This window comes from Pantherophis guttatus, chromosome 4, assembly GCF_059756535.1.
Source record: "Pantherophis guttatus breed Tessera chromosome 4, ASM5975653v1, whole genome shotgun sequence".
Taxonomy (NCBI): Eukaryota; Metazoa; Chordata; class Lepidosauria; order Squamata; family Colubridae; genus Pantherophis; species Pantherophis guttatus.
In genome coordinates, this window is record NC_142066.1 from 39,206,204 (window position 1) to 39,234,139 (window position 27,936).

General features: G+C 37.4%; 1 protein-coding gene and 1 pseudogene across 2 annotated transcripts; one reads left to right on the top strand and one right to left on the bottom strand.

Annotated features, from left to right (window-relative positions):
• The window catches only part of LOC148114039 (olfactory receptor 1E16-like), a 156,434-nt pseudogene that overhangs the window by 97,491 nt on the left and 31,007 nt on the right, over positions 1-27,936 (top strand).
• On the bottom strand, positions 8,971-27,926 carry PLA2G4C (phospholipase A2 group IVC). Of its 2 annotated transcripts, XM_034423121.3 has the most exons (14): positions 27,609-27,926; positions 26,896-27,012; positions 25,005-25,147; positions 22,926-23,124; positions 21,679-21,787; positions 20,870-21,010; positions 20,470-20,523; positions 19,586-19,645; positions 18,182-18,307; positions 15,996-16,121; positions 15,019-15,126; positions 14,201-14,355; positions 13,198-13,366; positions 8,971-12,002 (listed from the first exon to the last, which is right to left on the bottom strand). In XM_034423121.3, the coding sequence occupies exons 1-14, from the start codon at positions 27,630-27,632 to the stop codon at positions 11,845-11,847; spliced, it is 1,689 nt and encodes a 562-aa protein (XP_034279012.2). In that variant the 5' UTR covers positions 27,633-27,926; the 3' UTR covers positions 8,971-11,844. The 2 variants fall into 2 exon arrangements, with proteins under 2 accessions (XP_034279012.2, XP_034279013.2); XM_034423122.3 differs by lacking the exon at positions 19,586-19,645.

Genomic DNA, 27,936 nt, shown 5'->3' on the forward strand with positions numbered 1-27,936 from the left:
GAAGGAAGGAAGGAAGGAAGGAAGGAAAACAAAGAGAGAGGGGGGAGGGAGGGAGGGGAAAGATTTCAAGGAATATTTCTGTTAATTCCATATTTTTAAGGGCTTTTTTTAAAACTTCCTTTACCTCTTTATTTCTTAAACTATATATGAGGGGATTAACTAGAGGTGTTAGTATGGTGTGAAAGACAGAGACGACTTTGTTCAGCTCTTGTATTTTTGAGGTATCTGACAGAAGATACACTATAATGATAGTTCCATAGAAAATGGTCACCACAATAAGATGAGAAGAACAGGGAGAAAAAGCCTTTCCCCTTCTTCTGATGGATGAGATTGCCAAAATAGCTTTGATAATGAATGCATATAATATTATGGTTATACTGAATGGTGGCAGGATACATATGGAGGTCACAATAAATGAGATAATTTTTATTTGATATGCATTGCTACAAGAAACATTTATAACTGGAATGAAATCACAAAAGAAATTATCTATTACATTGTGACCACAAAAGGTCAACTGCAATATAAAAGATAACACGATCATGCTAATTATAAAACTGCTAAAGAAAGATCCAACCACTAGCTAGAAGCAAACTTTAGCATTCTCATAAAAAATGAGTAATGTAGGGGTCTGCAAATTGCTACATAATGATCGTAAGACATTACTGTCAGAAGGTAACATTCTGCAACTATGATGAAACCAAAGATCCATAACTGCAAAATACAGCCATTTACTGAAATGTGATGATTACCAGTTAAAAAACTGACTAACATTCTTGGAATGATATTAGAACTATAACAGATTTCCAAAAAAGATAGATTCATAAGAAAAAAGTACATTGGGGTGTGCATATGGTGATCAGCTACAACTAAGAAAACAATGAGAAGGGTTCCAGCCATTGTCAAAATGTAGATCATAAGAAAAAAGAGAAAAAGAAGAATCTGTATATCTTTGAGGCTTCCAAAGTCTAAAAGTATAAATCCTGTGGTGTTTATTTGAAATTTCCCCTCCAGTTTCTTCACAGACTTTTTTCATGTACTTGAAAAGATAATACAATTGTTTATATTACATCAATATTTCTCATTCTTTGATTTCATCTATAAATTCAGTTGCATGTTGGATGGATGGATAGATAGATAGATAGATAGATAGATAGATAGATAGATAGATAGATAGATAGATAGATAGATGGGACAGGCAGGCAGATGGGTAATACAAAGTTCTCATGTTGATGATTTATCTTTTTTGTTGTTATTTTTTTATAAATGGAAAAGCAAGGAGTTCAAATTACATTCAAAAAATGTATATGTTAAGTCGTGGGCGCAAGAAAAGGACAGGACATGCAGTAGAATCTAACACTTTTATTAGCTCCGTAAATCGCAATGGCAATGCTAGCTTCTGCGACTTCTTCCAAACGGTTGCTTTTTTCCACTTGGTTTGAATGACCAGTTGGGTGGCGGTGAGCTTGGCAGGCGGTTCGGGTGGCTTCTTCGGGCTGATGGTTGAGACGCCCTGCAGGCTCTCGCTATATGCCCTTTTCGGTTGCACTTTTGGCATATGGCATCACGGAACCTGCACTCTGTCCTGGGGTGATTTTCCTCGCAGCCTGCGCACCAGAATTCTAGCCTCCATTTTCCTCATGGCTTGCCTCTCCGGTCCATTTGTAGGTGGTGGACCTCATCCTCTTCCTCTTCTTCTGTTTGTACGTCTTCATAGTGGACCCTGGATTCATCTTTCCCTTGTGGCCCTTTGTTCACTATTTTCATGGCTGCTGCAGATTTCTGGGATGCCTCTGATGCTTTGGCTTCTTCCAGCACCTCCTTGAAGGTTATCTGAGTTTGGCTAGCAGTCTGCTTTGCAATGTAAGGTCTTTTAGTCCCAATATTAGCCGGTCCCTCATAGCCTCTTCTAAGTTTAAAAAATTGCAGGCTGCGGCTATCTCCCTCAAGATTGCAACGAATTCACTGATCGACTCGCCTTCCCTCTGGTCCCTCAGGTAAAACTCGTGTCTCCTTACCAGGGAAGAGGCTTGGGGAGCGTAGTGCGCCTTGAGGATGCTTTGTAGGTCCGTCCAGGACATCGTTCTCAATTCTGTAGGGGCTGCAAGTGCTTTTGCCATTTTGAACACTGCAGCTCCACAGTGTGTGAGGAATATAGCTCTCTTTCTCTGCTCTGACAGGCTTAAGAGGTCATTCCCTTCCATGTACATATGGAATCTTTCCATATAAGATTCCTAGTCTTCTCCAGCCAGGTTGAATGGTGCGGGTGGGCTGATTGAAGGCATAGTGGTAGCCGATGATCTGACCGATTCTTGTGGCCGTTGATCGGGGTGGCTGGTGATTGCTGTGGAGGTTTAGTGCTTTTTTCTCTGTCCTAGTATCTCACCTTCATCGCCAGAGTTAAGTTGTGGGCGCAAGAAAAGGACAGGACACAGAGTAGAATCTAACACTTTTATTAGCTCCATAAATTGCAATGGTAATACTAGCTGCGGCAGCTCCTTTTATAGCTAGGAGCTGTCCGCGGCTTCAGCCACTGACGGTCCTATGAATTTCCTGCTCTTGTCCCTGATTGGTCCATTCAAATCTGCCATTCAATACTCAACACCCCTCCCCTCTAGTTAGCATAACCCATCCTGAAGTCCCTAGGCATCGTAGTCACGCGTTTTGATTTGCGACTTGACCTGCACAGTTCAGTCATTTCGGTGTTCTTGGAGTGAGAGGTCGAGTTTCATGGCTCTACTGGCTCCACTTCTGGAACTCTCTTGAACTCGTTCGCCGGAGTGGAATTATTTTTTGGGGTATTACTCCCTTCCTCCCCTGGATGACATGGTGGATTGTCGCTGACATTCGGTTCCTTCTCCTGGACTTCAGGTAAGTGTCCGCTGCCTCTATTCAGGATTGAGTCTCTTCTCATGGTGTTTGGTGCTTGTGCCTGTGGTAGGGTCTGGTCTTTGTCTGGTGGGCCAAGTTCATTCCTTGTCACTCTGCCCCTGAGCTGGTCAATGTGGCGTTTCCACTGTGGGCCGTCCTCGGTCTACAACCTGTACGACAGTGGCCCTGTGATTTGGGTTATTTCTCCTGGTATCCAAAGGGGGTTGCCACTGAAATTTTTAGCATAAACTTTGTCCCCCACTTGGAATTTATGGATCTTGCACGGAGTTCGTGGGTTTCTCGGTGCTGTACTGAGGGTGCAATCTATCTAATGGGGATTGCAGCTTTCTTCCCATCAGCAATTCCGCTGGGCTCCGGTGAGTGGATGCGCTCAGTGTGATGTGCTGGATTGTGAGCAGCTTGTCTATTTTGCTTTAATGTCCCTAGGCCCCAGCCGTGCCAATGTTTCTTTGGTTGTTCTCACCATTCATTCAGCAAAGCCATTAGTGGACGGCTTTCCCAGTGCTGATAATGCATGTCGGACTCCCTGGTTGGCTAGGAACATCTCGAATGCATTAGTGGTAAATTGGGGCCCATTATCCAATACCTGTAAGTCGAGCAACCCGTGCGTTGCAAACAGTCTCCTCAATGTTTGGATAACGGCTTCCGTGGTTGTTGAAGGCATCAGGAATACTTCTAACCATTTTGAAAATGCATCCACTATGATTAGGAACATGTTGCCCTGGCATGGCCCTGCAAAGTCTATGTGTATCCTTGTCCAGAGTGTTCCTGGGTTCTCCCAATCGTGTGTGGGTGCAGTGTGTGGTGCCGGTCATGATTCTTGGCAGGGTGTGCATGTTGCTACCCAGGCCTCTATCTCTTTATCCATTCTGGGCCTCCATACATAGCTTCTTGCCAACGCCTTCATCTTTACTATTCCCGGGTGCCCCTCATGTAATAAGTTTAGAATGTCCTGCCTCAGCACCTCGGGAATTATGACTCTGTCCCCCCACAAAATGCACTCCTTGAGTTCCGACAGTTCGGTTTGTCTGGATTTGAAGGTTGAAATTCTGTGTCCACGTTCGCTTCCGGCCAGCCCTTCCAGACCCAATTTAAAATGTGTGCCAGGGTTTTGTCTTTCGCAGTGGCTCTCGCGATGTCTGCAGTGGAGATTTGAGCACTTTCCATAGTTTCAATGAGCAGTGTGGTTGATACTGGGGCTGGATCTTCTATTACCGGAAACGGGCATCTGCTGAGGGCGTCAGCGTGGTTGATTGTTTTGCCAGGCTTGTATTTCAGCTGGTAGTCATAGACTGTTAAAAAATCTACCCAGCAAAGCATTCTTGGTGATAAAATGGGGTGTGTGCAGTAATGGTTTATGGTCGGTGATGAGTTCGAATCTCTGGCTGTACAAATACTCATGGAATCTTTTTATTCCGGCTACTGCAGCCAATGCCTCTTTATCTAGTTGACTGTAGTTCCTCTCTGGCTTGGACAACATTCTGGAGTAAAATGCTATGGGGGCCTCTCTTCCGTTTGGCATGCAATGGCTCAGTACAGCTCCGATGCCGAAAGGCGATGCATCACAAGTCAAGTGGATCGGCAGCGTTCCGCTGTACTGGACTAATACTCTGTCTGATGTTAGTAGTTTTTTTATGTCTTCAAATGCCGTTCCTTCCTTCTTCCCCCACTTCCATTCCGTTATCTTATTCAGTAGCTGGTGGAGCAGTTCAGCAGTTGTAGCTTTCTGTGGTAGGAAGATATTATAAAAATTCAGTAATCCTAAAAAAGCTTGCAGCTCCGTTTTGTTTTTTGGTGTGGGTGCCTCTTTAATTGCCCTCAACTTTCCAGGAGTGGGTCTTATTCCTGATTTATCAATTAAGTAACCCAGGAATTCTACTTGCTTTTCTGCCAAGTTGCATTTATTCTTTTTTACTTTGAGCCCCACCTCTCAGAATCTAGATAGCACTTCTCTTAGGCGTTGCTTCAGCTGGTCTAAATTCCTTGCTGAGATGAGTACATCATCGAAATATGGAACAACTCTCTCAATCCCTTGTAGTAATCGTTCCATCAGGCTTTGGAACAATCCTGGGGCTACACTGACTCCAAATTGTAATCGCTTGCACTTGAAGGCACCCCTGTGCATTACCATTGTTTGGGCTTTGGCTGTGGCATCATCTACAGGCAGCTGCTGATATGCATGTGCCAGATCTAGTTTAGCGAATATCTTTCCACAGCCCAATGAGTGAAGCAGATGTTGCACCACTGGTACCGGGTAAGCACTCTGTTGTAGGGCCTTATTTACTGTACTTTTGTAGTCACCACAAATGCGCACCGACCCATCTGGCTTAACTGGGGTGATGATGGGTGTCTTCCACTTCGCATGGTCTGTAGGCTCTAATACTCCTTGAGCAACTAGCTTGTCTATTTGCTTATCTATTTTGAGCCTTAGAGCAAAAGGGACCCTCCTGGTTTAATCTGGACAGGGGCAACTCGGGGGTCTAGGTTAAAGGATATCGGGGACCCCGTGTATTTGCCTAATTCGCTGTTGAATACTTCCACGAATTCTGTCATCAGGTCTTCTTCCCAGCCGCAGTTGTTGATGTGGTTGATGCCTGTCACTGCCAGTCCTAATGTCTCAAACCTGATCTGTCCCCGTCCACACACACACACAAACACAGCCAGCCGAGGGTTAAGAAAGTACTTGGCACGCACACAGGTCGTTATCTCAAACTTGGCAGCAATATAATCACCATCTGCCAAGAGCTTTTACTGCAACAGATAACATAAATTGCATACGCATTGCAAAATAGTCCAGCAAAAACAATATCCCTTTCGGCAGCTTTAGACGTTGTTCAAGTGACTAGCCAAAGTTCGTTTTTGTTCATCATGGGTTTTACCAGCCACCACCCTCTCTTATATAGTCTCTGGGGTGTGGTCCAGTGACTCAGTTCTAATCCCTAGCACGCCTTCTTAACTGCTGCAACCGTTTATCATGCCTTCGTTGGTGTGCATCCAGGAATGACGGCTCTCCTTCGCTCTCATCAGAGACACCTGGCTCCTGGCTAATCTCCTCTCCCTCGGCCAGCACCTGAGACAGTGCCAGAGGGGAGGGGCCTGGAGAGGGAGGCCTGGCTGACTCCTCTTCCTCATATTCGGAGCTTTCTTCCTCCGATGAGATAGGCTCAGTGGGCGGGGCCACAACACAAACCACTCCAGATCCAATAGACTAGGTCTGTCCCAGTTCACGATGGTGAGGGGTAACTTTGCCTTGAAGGTTTTGTAGGCAATGTTGAATCTTCCTGTGCCAACTACTGGGATTCGATTCCCTTGGTAGTCTATGAGAGTCAATCTTTGTTGCTTGTGTGCACTGGATTTGATGCCTGGAACCAGCTGTTGTATCATTGTCCAGGAAACCATGGGTAGGCAGGACCCCGAGTCGACCTCTGTTTTGCAGGGTCTCCCCTCGATGAGTATGGTCGCTGCCATCTTGTTGGATTTGCCTGCGCTCGCATGACCCACTATTAATGTTTGGTGGGTCTCGCCTCACTCCGATCTTGAGTCCTCACTTCTGCGACTTCTTCCAAATGGTTGCTTTTTTCCACTTGGTTTGAATGACCAGTTGGGTGGCGGTGAGCTTGGCAGGCGGTTCGGGTGGCTTCTTCGGGCTGATGGTTGAGACACCCTGCAGGCTCTCGCTATATGCCCTTTTCGGTTGCACCTTTGGCATATGGCATCACAGAACCTGCACTCTGTCCTGGGGTGATTTCCCTCGCAGCCTGTGCACCAGAATTCTAGCCTCCATTTTCCTCATGGCTTGCCTCTCCGGTCCATTTGTAGGTGGTGGATCTCATCCTCTTCCTCTTCTTCTGATTCTGTTTGTACGTCCTCATAGTGGACCCTGGATTCATCTTTCCCTTGTGGCCCTTTGTTCACTTTTTTCATGGCTGCTGCAGATTTCTGGGATGCCTCTGATGCTTTGGCTTCTTCTAGCGCCTCCTTGAAGGTTATCTGAGTTTGGCTAGCAGTCTGCTTTGCAATGTAAGGTCTTTTAGTCCCAATATTAGCCGGTCCCTCATAGCCTCTTCTAAGTTTAAAAAATTGCAGGCTGCAGCTATCTCCCTCAAGATTGCAATGAATTCACTGATCAACTCACCTTCTCTCTGGTCCCTCAGGTAAAATTCATGTCTCCTTACCAGGGAAGAGGCTTGGGGAGCGTAGTGCGCCTTGAGGATGCTTTGTAGGTCCGTCCAGGACATCGTTCTCAATTCTGTAGGGGCTGCAAGTGCTTTTGCCATTTTGAACACTGCGGTCCACAGTGTGTGAGGAATATAGCTCTCTTCCTCTGCTCTGACAGGCTTAAGAGGTCATTCTCTTCCATGTACATATGGAATCTTTCCATATAAGATTCCTAGTCTTCTCCAGCCAGGTTGAATGGTGCAGGTGGGCTGATTGAAGGCATAGTGGTAGCCAATGATCTGACCGATTCTTGTGGCCGTTGATCGGGGTGGCTGGTGATTGCTGTGGAGGTTTAGTGCTTTTTTCTCTGTCCTAGTATCCCACCTTCATCACCAGAGTTAAGTTGTGGGCACAAGAAAAGGACAGGACACGGAGTAGAATCTAACACTTTTATTAGCTCCATAAATTGCAATGGTAATACTAGCTGCGGCAGCTCCTTTTATAGCTAGGAGCTGTTCGCGGTTTCAGCCAATGACGGTCCTATGAATTTCCCGCTCTTGTCCCTGATTGGTCCATTCAAATCTGCCATTCAATACTCAACAGTATACATCAAACATATTGTCTTAAATGTATGCAAGTTTAAATTTCTAATGCTGATACTCTGAAAGTTTGAGATACAAATAAGATTTGTCAGAGTTAGAAATTATCTGAGAGAATAGTGTGTTTCTGTTTAAATCTGGATAAAGTTCTAAATTCATTGGGGCTGCTAGTTGGTTTATAATTACCTAAAAAGCAAAATGTATGTGCAGCCTAGGAGACATTGCCATCTGACCCTTTTCACCCTACAGTATCCCTCTTCTATCACAGTAGAGAAATCATTAGAGAAACCATTCTCTAATATCACATTACCATTTGGAAATCAAGGAGGTAGAAATTTGGAATGCTTACCTCTATGAAGAATAACCAAGGATGAAAAGTATGTCTGCAAAAGCCTTTTTAGTCCTAAGCAGTTTATGTAGTTCAAGATGAAGTTTCCTCATTCATATTCCTAGATTAGTCATGGTTATTTTTTTAAAAAATTTTTGATTTATATGCCGCCCTTCTCCGGAGACTCAGGGTGGCTTACAATGCGTTAAGCAATAGCCTTCATACTTTTGTATATTTATACAAAGTCAGTTTATTGCCCACATAATCTGGATCCTCATTTTACCTACCTTAGAAAGGATGGGAGGCTGAGTCAACCTTGAGCCTGGTGAGATTTGAACTTGCAGTAATTGCAGGCAGCAGATGTAAGTGGATCTTAATTAGTCTGCTGAGCCACCAGAGCTCCTCATGTCCTTCATGTCCATACCATCTTAAATTCTGTAACTGAAAAAGAAAACTTCCTTCTTCTACTTGAGGTTGTTCTACAAACAACCAAGTTTAGAAAGTATACCTAACTAAAAAATACAGCTATGAGCGGGAAAAAAAATGCTTCTCCATTAAGAAGATTGAGAGCATCTGAGAGATTATTATAGAGCCATAGCAAATTTCTAGGAATGCCATAGGAAGAAATACAATGAAGGTAGCAAATACTAATCAGTTACTAACAAGCTTATATACTTCATACCACATTCTCATGTAAATCATTGATGTCCTAGACTGTTTTGTACCTTTTAACACCAATTTTATGTAGACATTTATATCCAACCATATGAAAAATCAAAGACATCAAATTGCTATTATGAGAAGGGCAAGATTAACCCCGTCCCCCTTTTTCTCAGTTATACATTTAGATTTATTGCAGTGAATGTGGTTTGTTTTTTGTTTCCCATTCCCAAAGATCCTAATCAAAGTTTTGGAATTGCTTAAGAAAGCAGGCAGCAGCAGACACTAATCCTAATTAATTTCTTGAGAAATATTTGAGTCAAATCAATGAAATGTATTTAAATGTAGTTATAGTTTATTAGGCAATATTACTAAAATAAAATACAAAACAATCAGTATCTTTACCAAATTAAGAATGTACAGCTCATTTATGGAATTCTCAACTGTCAAGTCAGTTGCAATCACATTCAGATAATTGACCTATAACCTAGCCTGTCATGCAAAAATAATTATTGAGAAATTCTGAGCTACCCAAACAGTCCAACACAGTAGTGAAATCCAAATTTTTTACCACTGGTTCTGTGGGCGTGGCTTAGTGGGCAAAATCTCAATTCCCACCCCACTATGGTTCTAGCCAGAAGTGACATTTGCTGGTTCTCCAAACTACTCAAAATTTCCACTACCGATTCTCCGAACTACTTAAAATTTCCACTACCAGTTCTCCAGAACCTGTCAGAACCTGCTGGATTTCACTCCTGGTCCAACATGTGTTCATTTATAGTGATATGTATAGAAATATTTGTAACATCCATATCTTACCTCTCCTTCATCAGTAGCCTGGGAGAATATGCAATTATTGTATGTTATTTTGTTCAGATATCAAACTCATTGTTTTTATTGTTCAGGTAGAACTTTGGGGAAAGAATAATTCTGAGCCAAAGTGATTAAATTTAGAAACACTGATTCATCAAGTACTATCAAATGTTTAATATCTTACAATTTCAAAAAAAAAAAAAAACACACACCAAGAAATAGTTTGCTGTCAACAAATCAGTACAGTGTGATTATAACTGAAAATGAAACAAAGTCTTCCTTATCCCCTTTTCTTTTTCTTTCATTGTTAAAAATCTTCTAATCTGATGACAACAGCTACAAAATTCAGCATTTCTTGAAATTGCAGATTCTTCCTATGACTAGTGAAATTCAACTTCCTCTTGAAAAAAATAGCTGAAAATCTGACATTTTTAACTTGATGAATTAAGAGAACTGAATTTCTACGTAGACAATTTTTAGTGAGCATCTTCAGGGCTCATTGCCATTTCAGATATTTATGTCAAATATAAATAAGTTTTGTTGTACACAAATTGGGTTTTGGTAAGTCATCAGCTCTACAGAGCAAAGCAATTATAAAAAAAACAATCCTTGCTACTATTCGGTTTGTGAAAGAAGTTTTACTTAGACAATAAGGCATTTCTTGATTGTTCATTAATTGTTTCCATGTGTTGTTCAGTATAGCTCACCACTACAAAGTGTCTTTGTCTAAATCAATCAGATGCTTGGAATAAGCCATATATCACGGCAAAGTAATGTAATAAGTCATCTCTAAAAATATTGGCTTCATTTTATGGATGATGGACCTCTCCTATTAGCTTCCTTGGGTATTCTTATTTGTACCAGACTGAGAACATTATGTCCTCAACATTGCTTTTCTTTGGCTACTGAACTAATTTATAGTTTTATAGTTTCCTTTCAGTGAGTCCAGTTGCCATGAAAACAAATTCTGAATGAGCTAACAACAACAAAATTGAGTGTGAGAAAGCATTAGCTAGATGCCTTTTTTGGCATTCCCATATTTGTTAGGTTGATGGACTGGGCAATTCATTCTGTGTTCTTTTGGTTTTGAAACAGTGACAAAAAGAGCAACTGGAAATAGTTTCTTCTGGAAATTTATTTTCCATTTAAATCCACTGCTTGTGTTGATAAGGTTTGTAGCACAGAATAAGTGCGTCCAATAAAACTTTTCTCAATAAGCCATGGTCAAACAAATTATGGTTAGGAAAATGTGTGAATCATGTTAATAAAGTACTCTGTAGGAGGTTATACTGTATCTATAAGGAATGTAATAAAATATATGTTTGGCTTTATTCTTCTGCCACTCTTACTCTGCACTCTTAACAACAAATTTCTTGATCACACACACCTTACATATTAATGTGAACATAATTCTTATTGTAAGAGAAATTAGGTGCACAGTTCTTTAAACAGTGTCCAACAATTATTCATAAGAATTGCAAATACACAAAAAGGGAAAGAATTATGGTGCTGGAACATATTAATTCCAGAACCATAGTATGTAATTCCATACTCAACTGAATTGAAATAAATTCTCCATCATTTTCAGAGATATAGAAGTTAGGAAGTTCTTCAAATCAATCTTTCCTCTAATTTGCTATGTGTATTAAAATGTTTTGTGCATCTTTGCTAAACCAAGGACAAATTTGGGCATCTAAATATGACTAAATTGTAAATACATGTAACATGTTTAAATATTATAAGTAAATATGTATGTATATGTATGTGTATATCTATGTGTGTGTGTATGTGTGGTTTTGTAGATTTTCACGGGTACAGGTATGCAGGTCTTGGCATATTCGGGTCTTTTCCCGTGTAAGATTGAGAGTATCTTGGTGACGTTTCGACAAGGTTATTATATATATATAATAAAAAGTAGAAAATATAGCAGTACTTCATAAAGAGTCATAAAACTTGTATCTCCAAGTCATTTTTTTAAGTCCCAATCACTATTCCTTGCAGTTGTTTTGTCATTAGTGTTTAGAAATGGCTAGCTAGATTCATATCTAAAGCAAGACTAGAATTTACAGTCTCCTAGTTTCTAGTCTGATGTCTTAACTACTATCTCAAAATAGATAGTTCTCCCTCTTTAATTTTTCCCATTCTTTACTTCTCTGAATATTCAACTCCAAATTTAACAATTATTAATGTAAAATTTTACTTTTTTATAATGTTAGCAGCAATCACAAATCTTGTGTGATCTCAAACTCAATAGATATTAATTAAACCTCTTTCAGAGGAGGAAGGGAAACTGCATAAACCTTCCTGGGTATTAATAGTTAGTAACAGTGTTTTCTGCTGGAGAACAAGCTTTTCATCAATCAATATATAATGGGAAACATTTGCTTCAGCAGTTTATGAAGGACAGCCTACAATGTGCTTGATTTCCTCCAGAATCTTTTGCTGAACATTTGCTACATTCTTCTTTGCTGCAATAAGCAACTTTTCAATCTCTTCAACAGAATAGCTCAACTTGAAAGTGGAGAATTGTTCTCTATATTCAGCAATTTCACCTAAAAATGAGACAAAATTTAATTTTTAAAAAAATTGTATTAGGAGACAGAGAGTACACAGATTATCTGAATTATAGAAGAAAATGATATTTCACCAAGAAGAATTATTACAGTCTAGCAAAATAAAGAATGCTGGTCATCACCAGGTTTCAATCACCTTTACTCTTCCTTGGATAAAGTAAATGTTGTTTGGAAAGTATAAAATTAAATAAAAATAATTAATGCAAAGGGGCACTACATTTCAGAGGCAGCTTTAAGCTGCTTCCTGAAGAATATGGTTCATTCATATTTAAGAGTAAGAAAGCATGCTCTTTTACTTCACTTATTTTTGGACTTCCAGATACTTTTAATATTAGAAAAGCCTTCCAATTAGGTAGCAAAAATTGCTAAAAGATTTTTATATACAGATGTTAAAAGGCTTCTTCAGTCCTGTCAGATCTCCTAAGTAAACCAGACAGAAACGTGACAAAATGAACTAATTATGTCTTTTTGCAAGTTTACATTTATAGAATCTTGCAAATCTAAAGGCACAAACTTCCTGCCTCCACTGTTAACATGTCCATTAAGGCAAGTCTTTTCTAAATCTCTTTCCCTGGTTCGGTTCCTGCTTCTCTTCCCTGTTTGCTTCCTAGGCAACATCTCATTCTTTCTTTCCCCACAATAATTTATATATTATGTTACAAGCATGTTGAATTACTGGTCATGACTTTCAGGTGATCTACATAGTTTGTTTTAAAAAATCATGGTATCTCTTTATCTCAAGGAGAAAAATCATGTGCCAAAACATTGCCAAACCTGATCACAGAGATCTAGCAAACTCTACAACTAATCAGATTTAAATTGGATTGTTTTATAAGTTTAGGAGGATTTCGGAGCCAGGAATATTCATATTTCAAAAAATTCTTACCCAGATTTTGGCCACCACCAACAAAACAAAATATTTGACATTATAAAACCCTGTTTTGAGTTACTAAAGAGGATTTAATTCTGTGAAACATTTTTATAGAAAAACAAAGAGAGTAAAGAAAATACAGCATTAGAAATGAAAATATGTCAAAATGATAGATACAAGAATTAGAGAGAAATTGTTTTAGTTTAAGCATTAAGAGGATTCAGCAAATGTAACACATTCAATATTGTTTGCCCCCAATACTTTTTTCACATTTTTCTCAAGTGATTCTCATTTCCAGGTTACCTGGGCAGTTGATTTGGTTGAATAATGGACAATGTATAATAGTTGGTGTGTGTTCTCCTCTGAAGATGTAGCAATCTGATGGACTATCTAGATCTTGTAATGCATTCTCATCTATTTCTGGAAATGGAATTGCATGTGCTTCACAATATTCAGCAGCTTTTTTAATTGTCTAATCAATGAGGAAAGAGAAAACATTAATATAAATAAATAGTTACTGGCTAATTAGAATGAATATTTATAATTATTTCTTGTGTTGCATTTAGAGTCTAGAGTCTCTAAGAACTCAACCCTGGAAAGAGGAGCATAAGTTATCATGTTTCCCTTCAATAGTCTAGTAATGCCAAAAATTTTATCAGAACTAAGGAATACCAAAAAATGAAGAAATTATGCTAAAGATTCTCCCATAAGTAACGGTAAAGGTTCCCCTTGCACATATGTGTTAGTCATTCCTGACTCTAGGGGGGCGGTGCTCATCTCTGTTTCAAAAGTGAAGAGCCAGTGCTGTCCGAAGATGTCTCCGTGGTCATGTGACCAACATGACTAAATGCCAAAGGTGTACAGAACACTGTTACCTTCCCACCAAAGGTGATCCCTATTTTCTACTTGCATTTTTTACATGCTTTCGAACTGCAAGGTTGGCAGAAATGGGGACAAGTAATGAGAACTCACCCTGTTACGTGGCACTAGGGATTCGAACTGCTGAACTGCCGACCTTTCGATCGACAAGCTCAGCATCTTAGCCACTGAGCCACCATGTCCCATATATTTCTCCCATAGAAATATATAATTTTATGAAAAGAAGTTATCAAGAGGTAGGTACAGCACTGCCAAGGAAATACCAGGATGAGATTTTATCTAATTCAAATTCTCTCCTATCTGCATTACTTTTCAAGTGTAATTTAAGTATAAAACAAATAAGATATGTCTTGCTGAATCATGGAAGCATTATCCTTCAACTGAATTCTAGGCATGCAAAATGGCTCCTTTATTTTAAATGAATTACCAGAAAAGGATCTCCAGCACTGAAGTCAAAAGACAGAACCAACTTCACCTGCCTCTCAGGACGCAGAATTGATGGATATGCTGTATTTATAGTGAGACCAGCATCAATCAAAGATATGATGGGATCACTTGTGAGTTCAGGAAATTCAACATCAGCTAATCATATGAAATGAAACAGAACGTTAGTGATAACTCTTTATACACACATCAACAAACTTATTCAAGTAGCTGTATGGCAAGAAACCTGACATCACTAAATATTTTAACTGAAATCTAACATCACTTGAACTGTCTGACAGTAAGCGACAGGAGAACATATGTATGTAACTGGGAGGTAGGCAGAGTGCATTCCTGTAGAAGCATTGTTGTGAATATGCAATGCTTAGACATTGAGAACCTAAAGACCATACTCTTGCAGAAGTAGTCAATTAGATGGGACCATTTTTCTGCAAAAGAATTTTGTTGGACAGGTACATTGCTTATAAAGTAAAAAGGAGAAGGATCTTAGTCCAAAGGGAACAGCTATTATTTTTCCCCTTGGTAGCACCTTAAGCAATCCTTCTTGCTTCTCTCTCCTCCCTTCTTTTCATGTTTTACATACATTGTTAGATGACATCCAGTGGAAAATTTCTCGAACTGAGTATTTTCCAGTTCTTCTATAAGGACATAGGAATAGAAGGCAAATGGGAATTTTTTTCTTTGATGATATACCCAAGATTTATATATTCTGTGTTTTTAATGCAAGAGTATGCATTTTCTCAGTTGTGATCTTACAGATATACAGTATATAAATTGTGTAGTATAATGATGAAAACTTACAACAATGGTAAAGGAAATTATTGATGCTTCCCCATGACCAATTTAAAAGGCATAAACATGTTCTTTTCACCATTTTAAAACACTTCTGATGGAAGTCATTGGTAAAATCTAAAAGAAATGACAGTGAGAGATGGATGAAAAAGATAAAATTATAAAGAGCTGAAATGCAAGTTATTCCCTATTCATTTTTTTAAAAATCTTTGAAATCTAGATGTTGCTTTTCTAACACATGGTACTAAATATTAGGAATGAAGAAATGGAACATGAAATATGAAAATATATGCAATATATTTATTATTTTGCCAGCATCCTACAAAAAGTATGCTTAACAGCTGCTGGTTATTCCATTGCAATTTATAGTGTCAGAAGTGAAATATTTTCATTTTTCCAAATGACACAGTTTAAAGCACTATTGGAATCCTTATGAAAAATTTTAAAAGTAGATGTGTCCAAGATAATTGTTCACTTGTAATTGTAATTACAAATTGTTCATTTGTAATTAAATTGCTATGACAATGAAATATCAGTCTTCTGTAAAAACTTTTTAACTATGTTTTGTTAAAACCCAGCCTTTAGTGAATAAATCACTAGAGGACAATCAACACCATTTTTATTGTTGCTTACTGTGTTTATAGTTTTGTTTTCCAATACTTAAAGATCTAAATATGGGTTTTATATTATGTTTCATTGTTTGCTACCTAGAACCTGTGAGGTGGTTTGTACATCTATTAAAAAAAATAACACAAAAACATTAAAGAAGCCACGCAGTATGGATAATCATTAAGGTAACTGTTTTGCTATCTACTCTTTCTCAGAAACTATTCTTTTTGCCACTCTGTAAGTTATAAAATATTCTATATTCTATCCTATTGATAGATTGTGTAGGTTTTGTATTATAAAAAAATCTATTAAATTATAATTGCCCTAAGAGATCATGAGGATCTGAAGAAGAATGAAGCAATATGACAACCACTTGCCTCCAAAATCGGTATCCAAAGTTTGGAATAATGTCATGTACTCTTCCTTTTTTCTCTGTTCATCTGCAGAATACCAGGTTTCCTGCATCTCTCTGATCAACTGATAGCTTTTGCTGGAATTAAAATCTTAATCAAAATGGAAGATGGAAATTTTAGTGAAGTAAGCAGCTTTTATTCAATAAACACATTGCATGTATGAAGTGCCCTAAATTTACATTTGGTTTGGGCTAACAAGGAAGCATTTTAAGATGGCAAGCCAATTCAGTTCATCTAAATCAGCAAGACTTTAATTTCAATGATTTAGTGTTCAGCAGAATAGACAGAAAATAATTACTAATTATTTAAATATTTAAACCTTTTTGAGTTTAAAAGAAAACTGGGTCAACTAAAGTTGCAATCAGTAACTTTAGACGTGGGGTAATTTTTAACAGATAGTAGCAACTGTTATTCAATGGTCTTGGAAACGCTTATTTATTTTGACTGAAACATTTATAGATAATTCAAAGCTTAAAAGGGAGTTTTTGTCTAATGGGTGGTAATTTTGGTTTCTTAGGGCTTAAATTAACTTTAATTTTCTGGATTACACTATTGTAATATAAATTAATTTTAAATCAAATGACATATGAAATATTGTATCGCACTTGCTTTTCAGTATTCCTCGTCCCTACTCTGGTTTATTAAAATCTTTATTACCTTGATGTGGTCACATTTTCCTTAGGATCAGTAGATGATAGGCAGTATATAACACATATTTTCACAGGGAAATTGTCCCCTTAGAAATCCTTATTGTGCACTCTCATTGTTAAATTGTTGATCCAAAATGGAGAGGGGAACACTATTCCCTAAGAAACCCATAAGCCTCCTACAACAATGATTCTGACATGCATTGAAGATCTAGATATTCAGGTAAGGTAAGTCCCCTAAAAGATTTTGTTTGCTTCTGCATTCCTATCCTGCCCCCAGTTCCAGGATGCACATAATCTGCTTCTCCATTTTATTGTTCTGTTTTTTTATCCTATAAAATGCTCAAAGTCATTACATATAAACATACTAAATCTTTCTTACCTTTTAGTAGATAAGAAATTATATTAGTTTATTATCTTAATTTAGTAGATAAGAAATCTTTATCTGTTAGTAATATTTCAGTGCTACTTTTTAGAAATGTGCACAAAACATGACTTTTGGTTCAGAGGATTCATTTGCAAGCATGATATGACCTAATAGGTGGTTTACACATCCCAGAGAAGGGATGGAATATTCTAGATATCTCTGGAACTTTCAATTTACCAATCAGTAGATTTTGCACATATCTACTGTTTTTATTCTATTACTATTTCCTTTTAGATTATTCCTGGCTTCCTTTTAGATTATTATTTAAAATTGAATATATCTAGATTAATATAATTATTATTATCTTTTGGAAGGGTGGACTTTGATATAATACAAATTTGTATTCTGGAATTGGTCTACCAGATAGTTGAATTGTTGTGGAATAAGGCAATATTGGAATGGAATTAAATAAATAAATGGAATTGATTGAAACTACCCAAAACAAACACACATACATACAAATAAAACCACCTCAGGATTAAATATGTACCTAATTCAGAGAATTCTTAAAATAAATATACAATTAAAATCATAGTGAGGGGTTTTAGGTTTGATGATTAAAGAAAAACTCTGAGACTTTGTTCCCATTTTGGTAATTCCAGCAAAACTTTTGTATGCTCAAAGATAGGAACATTTACAGATTCCCACATTGGAAGAATGGGTGCTGAAGTTAATAGGACTGAATCAAGTAGTTCTTTAATCTACCGTGATTAAAGAAAAGACTTTGTCTAACTATGTTTCTGCATGGAAATCACTTTTGGACTTTTTGCTAGAAACCCCAAATGCTATATTAATTTGGGGATTTGATTATTATAAATATTTAAAGAAATACTGGGTATTGTCAAATTTTATATTTAAAAAAATTAATATATTTTATATATGTTACTCAAAAAAACCTTGGAAACTATTTTTCTTTGTTCTCATTTTTATTACTCTGCATCTTGCCATACCATATAATTTTCCTTCTTAATACTGTTGTTGTTTTTTTAATGTTTTACATTTTGTAGAAATTTAAGTGCTTTTAAAAAAAAACCAAATAAAACATTTATTTTTATATAGGGTTTATATTAACTTACCTTTCAAGATATTTTCTAGGTGATCAAGTTTATCTAGTCCTTCATTATCTGTAGATTCCAATAACTGAAGTTCCAGGAGCGTCTGATAGCATTCATAGAGCATATTTAATTTCTTTATGTCTGTTTCTTGACAATTGAAAAGATAAGAATAACAGATTAATAGAAAAATAGAGTTGGAAGGGATCTTGGAGCAGTGGTGAAATGTAAAATTTGTTACTACCGGTTCTGTGGGGTTGGCTTGGTGGTGGGGATAATGTGACTGGGTGGGCATGGCCAACTTTTTTTTTTTTTTTACTTTTTAAAAGCATTTTTTACAAACTATTCATCTGAATAGGCTGTAAAAAAATGCTTTTAAAGGGTAAAGAAAGGGTCTGATGATCGCACACCACAGCTGTGATCATCGGAGCCTTTTTTAAAAAAAACTTTTTAAAGCATTTTTAACTACCGGCTCTGGAGAATCGGTAATAAAAAAATGCTTATTATTATTATTATTTTAAAAGGTCCGACGATCGCATGTTGCTCAGCTGATTGTTGGAACTTTTTTTTTTTTACAGCTTTTACTATCAGTTCGGCGAACCAGTAGCCTTTTTTTATTACTGGTTCAGGTGAACTGGACCGAACCGGGAGCATTTCACCCCTGCCTTGGAGGCTACTAGTCCAATCTCCTGCTTAGTCAGGAAACCCTATACCCATGATAGCAAACCTATGGCATGCGTGCCACAGGTGGCATGTGGAACCATATGTGTGGGCATGCGAGCATTGCCCTAGTTCAGCTCCAGCACGCATGTGCGCGCCAGCCACCTGATTTTCGGGCCTTCCGGGCCCACCAGAAGTCAGGAAAAAGACTCTTTCTGGCCTCCGGAGAGCCTCCGTTGGGGGTGGGGAAGGCCGTTTTTGCCTTCCCCAGGCTCCAAGAAAGCCTTTGGAGCCTCGGGAGAGCAAAAAACAGGCCTACTGGGCCCACTGTGCCATCATGTGCCAAAAGTGGGGGGAGTGTGGGTGGGTCACACGTGCATGAGTGGTGGGGGTGGGGCACATTGAATTATGGGTGTGGGCACATGCATGCGCGACACCCCCACACGACCCCCACTTTTGGCACGCGACGGCAAAAAGGTTAGCCATCACTGCCCTATACTATTTCAGTTAAAGGGCTGTCTCTTAAAAAGCTCCAATGATGTTTGACACTAGAAACCAAGAGACTTTAGGCCTGTTTAGGCCTGCTTTAAGCACAAAAGCCAGCCATTGTCTCTCAGCCCATGATATCAGGTTCAGGTAAAAAACCAATCCATGAATCCTATTGCCACCTAAGGATCAACATTTGCTTGAAAAACAGACTGTGCAGTAGAAAATGCTACGGTGGGGGGGGGGAGTAAAAAAAAGGGACATATTTGCTGTAAATCTTACCTAAATCTTTTGAAGTAAGGTCCTCTGATCTTTTATATTTGCCAATATATTTTAACATATCTTAAAAGATAAATGAATACATTCTTAGCTATAACTAATTAGTTTACTTTTTCTAGCACAATATTGCAATGTAGTTTTCAACAACCAGAAAGATGCTTTAGTCAACATGTTGCCAAAATGTTGGACTATCTCTATAATTTAAACCATAACACTTCCCTGGCATTTACTGTATAATACTTAGTGATATATTTGTATAAACCAGGGAAATCTATTATCCTATGTACTGTACATTATACCCAGTACAGAAAATTTGTAACAGAAACAAGAAAATAAGAGCCTAGAATCAACTAAACCAGTCTATTTTCTACTAGAAAGACATTCCATTAGAGTTTACCTTGTTTGCCATGTATAACTACAATAATTACAGAAAGAAAGAGGGTATGAAAACATATCTGGAGAATGCAATTGTTGGATTATTATATCTGGAGAATAACAATAGGCAGGTAATGAAACATCTACAAGAAAAAATTAAGCTCAAGGTACACCAAGGTCTCCACAGTTCAGCTCTGAGCTACATATATTCTCTTCTTTTGGCAACGTAGGACATATCTTCCATATCTTTTACTCCTTAGGACTGGGGTAAATACATCTTTGCTCTTCAGATATTTTGTAATTCAACATTCATAAACCTTAGCTATGTGATGACAGATAATGGAATTCATAGGCTTAAAGATTTGAAAGCTACTACCATAAATTCTAAGGCTGCAAGCAGAGACAGTTGGCTCAATATATGTAACTCAGCATGTATATGAATTCTTTGTGATCTCCCCTGACTCATGGACTAATCCAATATCACACTAATCCAAACACAAAAAGAGCAATACCTGATATAGTCTTTGAAATCTCTTGCTCGCCTCCAAGGGCACTTCCCCATAAACCTAAAAATAAGGAAAATATCCCCCCCCCATATTACAATCTAGTGTTTGTAAGAGATCCATTTGTTTTAAAATGACAAAATTCCACCATATAACACAGAAAAATGAAAGAAATGTATCCATACACCATCCTTTCTTTGTACCTTGATTATTAATGGCTCTTAGTTATGTTCTTAAACAACTTATTCCAGAAAACTCTTGATGAAATGATTTGTTTGAACTACATATTTTAAATTTTCAGTGGCATGCCTGAAGAGCCCCTGAAGCCCCTCTCTACATTTCTATTTACTATGCAAATACAAAACGTGTTCCTTTGTTTCAAGAGCAAAAGAAATCAGATATGACGTACCTTGCAAATAACAAATATTTTTTTCTCTTTTTTCTCTGATCAGCTGCCCATTTTGAAATATGCTCCCAAAGTATTTACTATCTACATATGCTCCTAGTCCAGGAATTCCAACCTCATGAGGGGTAAACTCAAACCAGGTACCTGAAAACATTACAGGGGAAAAAAAGCAAAAATTAACATTCTAATAAAATTAGTAACATTACAGTTATTACATTGTCTAGACCTGGACTTTCCTCAATCCTACATAGGCTAAGATTATGATTAAGATTAAGATAAATGCCTTACACAATTTAGAACCATTGTTTATTGTAGATTTCCCTATTCTTATCATGGCATCTGGATACAGACTATTAATTTCCCCTTTTTAAAGACATAGAATTGACTGTAGAAATAAATGGGCTATAGAAGAAATTAAATTTCATTTACAGCATGTACAGTGATTCTGATCCTATAGTGTCACCATGTAATTATAACTATTTTTTTCAGATATACATGAAAGAACTGGAAATGACGTTCAGTTATAGTCACTTCATTGTGACTAAGCTATTGCCTGTAGAAAAGTTCAATTACAAAATTATTATTGCAGAGGTTTGCTGCACTACGTGAGGCATAAATCACCCATATATTTCTGACCCTTAGTTAATAAATATAACATAAGATTATTTGCAAATGTTTCATTTAGAAGCTTTGAACGATTGTTGTTTTTTTTTAGAATTTGACATTAGTGATTTTAACAAGTAAGTACTTGTGATTTGAACAGTTTTTGTCTGATAAACAGCAAATTCTGCAATATAGGCAAAAATACCTACCTGCATTTTGATTCTGATAAGTTTGCTTGTTCACAGCTGCATATATAGGATAAGGGTTTTTTCCACCCTCACAAGATCCAGCATGCTCAGACAATTTTCCTTCCTCAAACTGAAATAAATTTATTTTGATTTAATTATTTTTTTTCCACTGTTCATTGCTGTATTTAAGGGAGATGTTGCCCTGACTCATAACATGCAGGAAGATATGGGTATCCTATTTTTAGATTATATTCATTACATTATACATAATGTAATGTAATACATCATACAGTGCAGAGAAGGGTAACCAAGATGATTAGGGGACTGGAGGCTAAAACATATGATGAACGGTTGCAGGAACTGGGCATGGCTAGTCTAGTGAAGAGAAGGACCAGGGGAGACATGATAGCAGTGTTCCAATATTTGAGGGACTGCCACAGAGAGGAGTGGGGACAAGCTATTTTCCAAAGCACCTAAAGGCCAGGCAAGGAATAATGGGTGAAAACTGATAAAAGATAATTCAACCTAGAAATTAGGAGAAATTTTCTGAAAGTGAGAGCAATCAACCAATGGAACAACTTGCCTTCAGAAGTTGTGGGAGTTTCATCACTGGAAATTTTCAAGAAGAGACTGGACTACATCTATCAGAAATGACTACCACCAATAGCCTCCCACCGGCCAGTACGCTCTCATAGAGAGGGACTCCTCCGGGTGCCGTCAGCCAAACAGTGTCGACTGGCGGCCCCTAGGGGGAGAGCCTTCTCTGTGGGGGCACCTACCATCTGGAATGAGCTCCCCCCGGAGATATAGAGGATCCCGGATCTGCGTTCCTTCCGCCGTGCTGTGAAGACCTTTTTATTCCATCAAGCGGGCTTGGCCTGATCTCTTCCCTTTTTAAAATATGTAAATTTTAATCTGTTTTTAAATTATTGGGGTATTTTAATTTGTCTGGGCCAAAAAGTTTAATTTGATTTTATCGAGTTTTTAAATTTTGTGTATTTATGTATTTTATTGTTGGCTGTTCACCGCCCTGAGTCCTTCGGGAGTAGGGCGGTATACAAATCAAATAAAACCTAAAAACCTAAACCTAAAGGATCTCCTGCTTGGGCAGGGGATTGGACTAGATGACCTACAATGTCCCTTCCAACTCTGTAAATCTGTTAAATTCCTAGGACATCAAGTGAGATCATCCAGTGGGACCCAAAATCAGAAAATGATGCTCATTTGTTTTAACTATCAAAGAAATCTGAATATTGTTTTCTACCCACCTTTCTTAGCAATTTATGCACAAGAAAATAGGACCAGAAATCAGTGAGTGAGTAACATTCATCTTCTGTAGCCTCTAGAACAGCTTCCATTGCTTTATTAACATCCCATTGGCCTTGGACAAGATTTTCAAACTGACAGTTACTCAAATTCTCTATTTCTTCTGACCAATCTTCATTTTTGTATAGAGTTGGCAAGCACCTTTGAAAAGAACGAGCCAAATGTCTTTAGAACAATGGGAAAATGCATGTGTCAGGCCTGGAAGCCATCTTTGTGACAACATGAAAGTCACACACAAAGAATTTATTTATAGCTCATGCTATAAAATAAGGAATCTGAAATCTGATGTTCATTGTGATGAGAACAAAAGCTACATTTATGTAAACATAAAATTCTCAAAATTCTAAATATTAGAGAAAACATAGAATTCACTAACAACTTTAGAGATAACTGTAAGTGAAATTATCTACTCATAGAAAATTGGAATACAAATATGGCTTTCAAAGCATGTTTTTAACTGGTTTTGAACAATGTATATTTGTGCAATGCATACTTATATATGAATGTTAGACAATCTTTTATGCATTTAATTAAGAAGGCTATATCCCCCAAAATTTATCCCATAATAAATATGTCAATTACCATAAATATGTAAATTACCAAATACCATGTCTAATTATTTGGAAGCCACATTACTAGGAGTTAAGAATAGCTTAAACTTTTATTTTAATCAGCAGACAAGAATACAAAAATTAAAGGAATGCAGAATCAGTATGAAATTCCACTGGTACTTCTACTTAACATGGGCTATTTTAGCATAAGATCATAGGAGTCCCTTGGGAATTATTTTGTTGTAGTGAAGGTAACTTCAGTGTGAAATGACACTGTCTTGTCTTTTATCTTTTTTCCAGATAAATAAAATTAGTGTGAAGTTACAAGAATAGCTCTAATTTTTTTTAGAAAGGGGACAGAAAAAAAAATGGGGACAGATTAATATTGTTAATTGAAGAACCAGTGTTTCTTTAGTTAAATTAGATTGGCCTCTAATGTTTTCATCATTTTAAATTTATATATTTTGCTAACATCTAATATACTTTTAGGTGTATTATACTTTTAGGTGTTTTAGGACCTCTTTCCAGAGCATGATACCATAGTCTCTTGAGACTGAAGGATCCCAATGGAATATAATTAAGCATGGCTTGTTAATAATAATAATAATAATAAAAAAATTAGCTGGATTCATACACTAATCAAAACCATAAATAATTATTGATAAATCATTTTCACTGTAACAGTCTGATCCATAACAAACAAATTATATATACTGTGTCAGTGTAAAAATATTTTTTTTTCTTTTTTCATGTTCAATTCCTGGACAAGTCCCTGCAGTTTTCTTGGAAATGTTTTTCAGAAATCGTTTACTACTGCCTTCTTTCTAGGACTGAGAGAGAGAGAGAGAGAGAGAGAGAGAAAGACTAGCTTAAAGTCACCTATCTCAGAGTTTTCCAGCTTTTCTGGCTTTGTGAACTGGGGGGGGGGAGAGGGTCATGTGAGTGGCTGGCAAGATCACATCCATGTGCAGCTCCATTTGCACAAATGGGAGGCAAAAGAGCATGTACACACATGCTTACCTGCTGCTTGCCCACTGCTCACAGAAGTGGGGATACCATTTGCACAAATAGAGCACATGTGCATGTGCTTGCTGCTCTCTGCTGCTCATGCAAGTGGGGATGCATGCACATGTGCTCACCCGCCACTTCCACAGCTCAGTTCTGAACAGCTCATGGCCTTGTAGTGAGCCATGGCCAGGGGCTGGGGCTGGGAGCCCCCTGACTTAGCTGGCTTGTATCTAAGGCAGCACTAGAATTTACAGACTCTCAGTTTCTAGCATGATACCTTAACTATTACAAAAAAAATTGGTTCTCATAGGGGTTATTGCTGTCTTTCAAATCTCCTTGGATTTTTTTACTTTTGCTAATGGCAACAGGATGTGGTTGAGATTAAAGATGAACTGATCTAGTAATGCAAACGTAATTATTAGCAGTAACTATTTGCTTTAACTACCAGTAACATAGACTTACCAGGTAGAACCTGACACCCCACCCAAGTACATGACGCAATCCAAAAGGTTATATTTCTTCAGTTCTACTAGAGTGCCATACAGTGCAATCATAGCCCTCATAGCTCCTCCTGCTCCTAGGACAGCAATATTAGGGATGTTCTCCTAATGGGATAAAAAATGGGTAGATAAAGATCACGTGTCTTCTGAATTAAAGACAATTCTTTATTAGTATTTCATGGAACTCTCCATCCAGTTTATTGAATAACAGAATACTACAGGTTTGCTCTTACCTTATACCTAGATTTCTTTTTCAACTTCCCGATCTAGCCAATAATCCTCAAATTTCTTAGTATTCTTTTATTCAAATAACTTTAATTTTCAAAATCAGACAAGGTCAGCAAGGGGTTACAACTTGCTGAGGTTCTTATATTTAAGAATATAAGTAGGTACTTAAAACAGCCATACTTGAAACTTGTTTTAACAATGATTCAGAAGAAATACTTCATAATAAGCATGAGCACAAGTGCAGCACTTTTCTACTCTTTATTAAAGCAACTCATCTTTTTTTTTTTTCAGGATAACATAAGACCCTAAAGGGAGAAAAATGTGGTTATTTTAAGAACTGCATTAAATTTAAGATGACTTTTTAAATCAGCTTCCTTTTTCAGGCTTGAAAAAAGGTGAGCTACAACAGAGAAGTAAATTATTTGTGCAAGACACTTCTAGACCATTGTCAGTGCATCATAGATTTGGATATACAGAAAATATTTATTGAATGTAGGGACATCTTTTTATAGATATTATTTGATATTTTCATTCAAGTAGGTTGCATATTTTGATATTTGCATAATTTGTTTTTAAAGCTATTTAACAACTAACATAGCTTAATATATAATATTTTTAGTAGTGCATAACTGACATTTTTGCCTGCAGTTCATATATGACCCCCAGTGAAAGATAGCAATAAAGCAGGCATTTAGACTGGACCATACAAGCAAAACCTGAATTTCAAGGAAACAATTTGCCAATTTTGCATTTTAACAATGCAGTTGTATTACCCTCCCAAAGGATATCACCAACTAGCAACTAGTTTCATTGTTCTTTTTGATTTGGAAACTAAACTCCTAACCTCTCCCATCATTTCTCCATTCTGAGATGGCCTCTGCTATATTTCTGCAGCTACTGAAATTAACTTTTATTTTCTTATTTTCAGAAAATTCTTATTCTGCCCCTCAGCTTTTCTTTTTCTTTTGAACGTTCAGCTGCCTTATGATAGTCAGACAAGTTCAATAGCTTGAGGCAAATTTCTACTGCTTGACCCAAGAATCAAAGGATTTTCTTACAATCCCTCTTTTATTACTCTCCCTTGCTCTCTATATAGTTGCCTTTTTATTGTTTATTGCCAAATACATTGTAGAGGCTTTATTAAATTGGAGGCATTTTTTTGATCTCTTTGGTAAGAGGAAATGAAGGAAAAATCAAAATCTGGAGAAGGTTATGAAGAAATGGAAAAAGCTTATCATGACTACCATACCTGATCTGAAAATATCTGGATGACAATGAGATAGGAGCAAAAAGATGAAGAAAGCAGTATCTCTCTCGTTAACTACCATTATGTAGATTTTTTCCCCCAATCTGTATGTCTATAGTTGTCTAGGAAACATATTTAACATATTAAACACTGCCATAAACCTGGAAAAAAGGTAACTCCAGAAATATTTTAATATCAATTAAACATGGCTTTCAAAGACCTAGGAAACAGGAGGGCTAGTGACACAGAAAGCCTTTTAAATTAAACAACAAATGCTTAAATTTTGACTTCATTAGATGAAAGATCTTCAAAGATTTTGTGACATTTATCTTGGTTTATTACTAGTTCTGCTCAGGTAGACATATCAATGAAAACCTACCGAATCACACTGCATCCCAAGCTTAGTAAGAGCTTTTTCCACCTTTTTCTTCCGAGCAGTTATAGCTACTTCTTCACCATCTGAGAGAGATTTTGAAATTCGTACTTTGATTGTCCCCTAAGAAATACACATACAAAACAAACACGGGAAAAATATATTCAACTTTACTAGCAAGTTTGACATCAAGGGGAATTAATGTCACATTTTGACTCACAAACAAACTGATTAGCTGGGTAATTGCTGTAGAGATAATGTTCACATAAAATCCTTTCAAATAACATTGCAATAACTTGCATTAAAATCTCAGTTGTCCAGAATAGTACAAATCGACTGGATGCCATACTTCTTATTCAGATTACCCCCACACAAAAGACAATTAATAGTTCATTCTTTCCAAAACAATTCAGATAAGCGACTCGTGTGCATCAATTTACATCATTTGTATACATGTATATTTTGTTTTTATATCATTTTTATCAATTTGGATATAAATTATGTAAATACAAATAGTATGAATTACACCAAAGACACAAACTTGGATTTAACAGATGTCCCTTCCCTTTAATGATCCATTATATTAAAATTTTATGATATTGGGAGGAAGGAAATGTCTGCATTCATTAGTGCTGTTTTATTGCATCATGTAGACAAAAAAAAAGTACAGCTGTGTTTTTAATTTTACTGACGTATGAAAATAGAGGCAGCCACATTACCTTTCCAGCTACATTTGTTTCCATTTTGTATTCCAGGCTTCTTTGTAGGGACCACGGAGTCAGTAGTAACTTTCCTCTGAATGTTCAGATTTTATAAATTCTGGCAATCAATAAAAATTCTTCCATTCACAGAAGGACCACCGAATTTTGCAGCATGAAATGGTATGTTACAACTCTCCGTTCCTGAAAGCAGACAGTGCTGAATATTGGCCCAGAATAGGCTGGAACCTGCTGATCAGTAATATGATCCCTTCAACATTTCTTCTTTGTGCTCTTCCTGCCTTCCTAACTGCTGCACTTGATGACTCATTCTATTCTACAAGAGGTC